The sequence below is a fragment of the Aedes albopictus genome, chromosome 3 (genome assembly GCF_035046485.1).
Source record: "Aedes albopictus strain Foshan chromosome 3, AalbF5, whole genome shotgun sequence".
In the NCBI taxonomy this organism is placed as follows: domain Eukaryota; kingdom Metazoa; phylum Arthropoda; class Insecta; order Diptera; family Culicidae; genus Aedes; species Aedes albopictus.
In genome coordinates, this window is record NC_085138.1 from 402,520,331 (window position 1) to 402,524,675 (window position 4,345).

Genomic DNA, 4,345 nt, shown 5'->3' on the forward strand with positions numbered 1-4,345 from the left:
TCCTCCAGGTATATATGTATACCTCAAGCAATTCTTCTAGAGATTCCACCAGGGGTTCATCCAGGAACTCCTCCAGGCATTCTTTCATAGATTTGTCCAAGAATTCCTCCAGAGATTCTTCCAGAAAGTTCTCCAGTGATTCTTCAAGAAAATCCTCCAGAAATTCCTCTAGGGAATACTCTAGAGATTCCTCCAGAAGTTCCTTAGAAGATAGCTCAAGGAAATACTCTAGATTATTAGTATTATTATTATTATTATTAAGTATTATTTGCGACACTTTACACTGTGGGTGCATTCGTGTCGATAATAAAGATCAAATCAAAATATTACAATATGGTACAATTTACACAGCTTATTTTTTTTCTCGATCTAGTATGATAAATCTTCCACTCTAATTCAGAATTCTGTCCTCCCTCATTGCAGGATCGTTTTGCTAAGTTCTCTTCCTTTCTTCCATTGTCCGTTTCAGTCGACAACCGTCTCTTCGTAGACTCAGGCTCAACTTCAGTTTCAACGGTCTCTGTGTCTTTTTCGTTATACTCGTCGGTATCGGTGCGCAGAATATCATCATCGTCGCCGTCGTCGTCGTTGTTGGTGTCGTTATCATCGTCACTTTTGCCGGTGAGAGTCGAAGCCGATGGGTGATCAACAGCTGTGTATTGTTTATCACCGATGCTGTTTTGCTCTTTAGCAGAGCTTGATAGTTGTGTTGGCTGGAGCGATGTGTGTTTGTTTGTTCTCGGATAGGTTACGTAGGTAGGTTTGTCGTTGACCACAATACGAGATGGCAGCGTCTTCTCCAGTTTCATTCGCACAACTCTGACGCCGTTTAGAATTCCCGGGAAAAAGTTCTTCCATACTTCATTTTCGATGGAGATTACTTTGCCATACTGTTGCATGTGGCGCGTGATGACGTCGTTGGACATTTGCAGTGAAAGGTCGTGGATCCTTACGGTTGTAGTGGGGCCGTCAACATACACTGGGATGTAGTAACTTGTTCCTTGGTGGATGAAGTAGTGCTTGAGATGATGTTGTTTTTGCAGTCGTGGTGTAACGCCGGCGTCATTCATTTCAATATAGGGTAGAAGCTTCAGTTTTGGCCAGTCCGGAGTTTTGGCCATAGTGCGGTATTGAGCCTGTTGCGATCTAAATCGGCGTAAATTTTATTTTTACTAATAGATCCTAATACAATATGATGATTACAGCTGTGAAAACCACACATTTTGATTAAAAACTAGAAGAAAAAAAATATATTTCCTTGAAAAATCTGCTCCCATATATCTATTTTGGCCAGGGTGCTTCTAATTTGGCCACTCCCATAAGAAATACACGTGATTGGTCAAAATAGAAACCAAACTTAAGAATATGGCCAAAACTGCGGCAGAGCTTCTATTTTGGCCAGTGCAACTTTTAATACAAAAATCAAGTATTGGCTTGATTTCTGCATTTTTCCTTCAAAATATAGATTGAAACCTTTCATCTGACGCATTGGTTGTTTTCATATGATTTTTGGTTATTTTAATAAAAATGATTTCCCTTAGACTGGCCAAAACCGGTGCCCGCACCCTACAGGCAATTTTTTAGATTGTGTATTTGAATGTTTTTTACGTCGGCCATGTCGATTTTAAGGTCGTCTTTGAGGAATTCCTGAACTTGATCCAGAACGGGTGGCTTTGGCAGGACACTAAAGTCAATGACGAGTGTGTTTTTCCTGTACGTAGACATCTTGCGACGGTTGCAAAATTCTAACGCAACAGGAACAACAAACAAACTGATAGACGGGAGCTGTATTGTTACTTGGCGGGTCGGAAGGACCACGCCTAGCGAGCGAGACTCTTAGGGTCGGCACGTTTCGCTGGTCAAGAACCCAAGTAAAACACTCTTTCTGCGTTTTCACTATTTCTTTAATATTTTCAAACTTACTGTGTGTGTGGAGTGTCGGTGTTTAGTGTGGAACGTTGCGGCCGGCCGGAAGTGGAGCACTGGGGTGGTTTCCTGCGGGTATCCTGGGCGTTCGGTGGACCAACGGGCTTGGACGGGATGACGGGGTGCGCGGCACAACCTTCGCGCTTGATCTGACCACCTGGGTGGCGTGGTGGCTGATGTCCAGGGGTCTCAACGGGGAATGCCGAGGACTTCGGGCGTTCACGGGTCTTTCTGGGCGTCGGAGGGTCCTCAACGCCAGACGGAACTTCGGGCTGTCCGGGAGGGCCACTAACCGAACGGAAGGGCGTTGTTCGGCCCTCCTAGATGGCGGACGGGATGCCTCACAGGCGGTCACGGACCACGGGTGGCCACTACCAGGCTGAATAGGCCTATAATAATGGGTCCTATGGAAAGTAGGGTTATCGGCGAGGTTTTACCAGGACTACTGGGCGTATCGTTGACGGAATCACCAAATAATTCTTTATTGGTTCATACCTGATTCAATATTCACTTGGATCGAATGTAATATAACTTTCCGATCAACTAGCTAACTTGGATACTTCCAACGGTTATTTCAACTGTAATTAACTTTTGGCTCTAAAGCGAACTATTTGCCTCAAGAGGTCAGAACGGAAAGACTTTGCTCTTCGCTTGGTTCGACCCAGTAGCCTGTCCCTCTTGCCTTTTCCCCATTCCCCTTTGAATTTCCCTTTTTGACGTGGATGTGTCATGGCAGCTCTTCCCCTTTTTGGCTCATTTTGTGTCTGTGTTGTGTTAGGACTGTTCAGTGTAGGGTGATTGTGTGTTAACAAATTTTGTTCTGCTTTATTCATTATCCTTTTATAACATTTACTAACATACAATATAATTTACTAACAAAAAAACACATAATAGAATATCAATTTACTAACAATTTACTCTAACTATATCAACAAATACTAACAAATTTATTCTTAAGAACTAATAAACATAGTTAGCGTTTCTCAACGGTAACAGTATGGAAGCACATCTGTCGCGCACGAAGAGCGATTGCCAACTGAAGTACTCTAGAGATTTCCCCATAAATTCTCTCAGGTATGTCTACTGGAATTCCTTCAGGATCTCCTCCAGGCATTCCTTCAGAATTTCCACTAGGGATTGCTCTTGGAATTCCTCCACGAATTGTTTTAGGAATTCCTCCAGGAATTCTTTTAGAAATATCTCCAGGCATTCCTCCAGGGATTTGTATTGGGATTCCTCCAGGAACTCATCCAGGCTTTCCTTCAGGATTTAATTCTGGGACTCCTCCAGGAATACCTTTAAGAATTCCACCAGGAATTACCCCAGGAAATCCTGCAGAATTTACCTCAGGAATTCTGGATTTCATCCAGGCATTTTCTCCAGAACTGCCACCAAGAATACCTCCAGGAATTACCCCAAGAATTAATCCAGAAAATCCTCCAGGGATTTCTTTTTGAAATTCTTTCAAAAATTTCTTCAGTAATTCCTCCATGAGTTTTTCCAGGGATTCCTCCGGGCAGGCCCCTGCACAGAAGTGGCGCCAAGGGAGGGGTTTTTGCCAATTTTGGCAAAAGGCGGAGGGGCGCCTAGTGTATGAACCGTCGGTAATGGGAGGGGTTTAAGGAATTGTACACTGTTATGAAAGGGTGGAATTCTCTCAACAAAAATGAAACCATAGATAAAATTTCTATGGACAATTCAAACAAAAAAGTTTATTTCTCAGGTAAAAAGCATGTTCTGATAGAAGTTCTGTTCCATTATGTTCTATACATACACGATGTTCTATTATATATACAATTGACTTTGCATACCCTTTGTAGTCGATGAAATATTAGAGCGATCGGCATGATTTTTGCACGGTTCAATTCGACTTCAGGGTGGCTATGTTTAGATGTAGAAAAAGTTGGAAAAATTAGCGTCCTACATAATTTATTTAAAAAAAACTGTGACAATACCAAAATATGCAAGAAGAATTTTGAAAACAACACAATAAAAGTAATATTAAATGCGGTAGATAATCGTAAAAAAAGTACATTAACACATTTAAAATGGGCAATACAAGGTTTGCCGGGTCAGCTAGTATATCTATATATAGAGATAGATAGATATACAATCATTCACAATGGGTTTAACCTTCTTCATGCATTAGATTTTGCGCACCACGTGCACGTGCCAAGACTCAACCATGAGATTGGAGAACTTGAGGTTTTACCAACTCTGGTTCCAATGGGGCTAATTTAGAGGTTCCATTTCCCGACCATTTTGGTTGTCCCGGGATTCGGGATAAAATTTGTTGCTTGTCCCGGGAAATCCCGGGATCCCGGGAAAATTTTCAATGTGCTTAAAAACACATTTTTGCGATCAGCAATATGTTTTATTCATCAATTAAGAAATCAATGGTTCAAATCAAGTAACTGGT

The 4,345-nt window shown here is 41.9% G+C and overlaps 1 protein-coding gene across 1 annotated transcript; it reads right to left on the reverse strand.

Annotated features, from left to right (window-relative positions):
* Positions 1-260: 260 nt before the first annotated feature.
* Positions 261-1,070, reverse strand: LOC134291002 (uncharacterized). The gene has a single exon (XM_062858245.1). The coding sequence runs from the start codon at positions 1,068-1,070 to the stop codon at positions 327-329; it is 744 nt and encodes a 247-aa protein (XP_062714229.1). The 3' UTR covers positions 261-326.
* Positions 1,071-4,345: the final 3,275 nt, after the last annotated feature.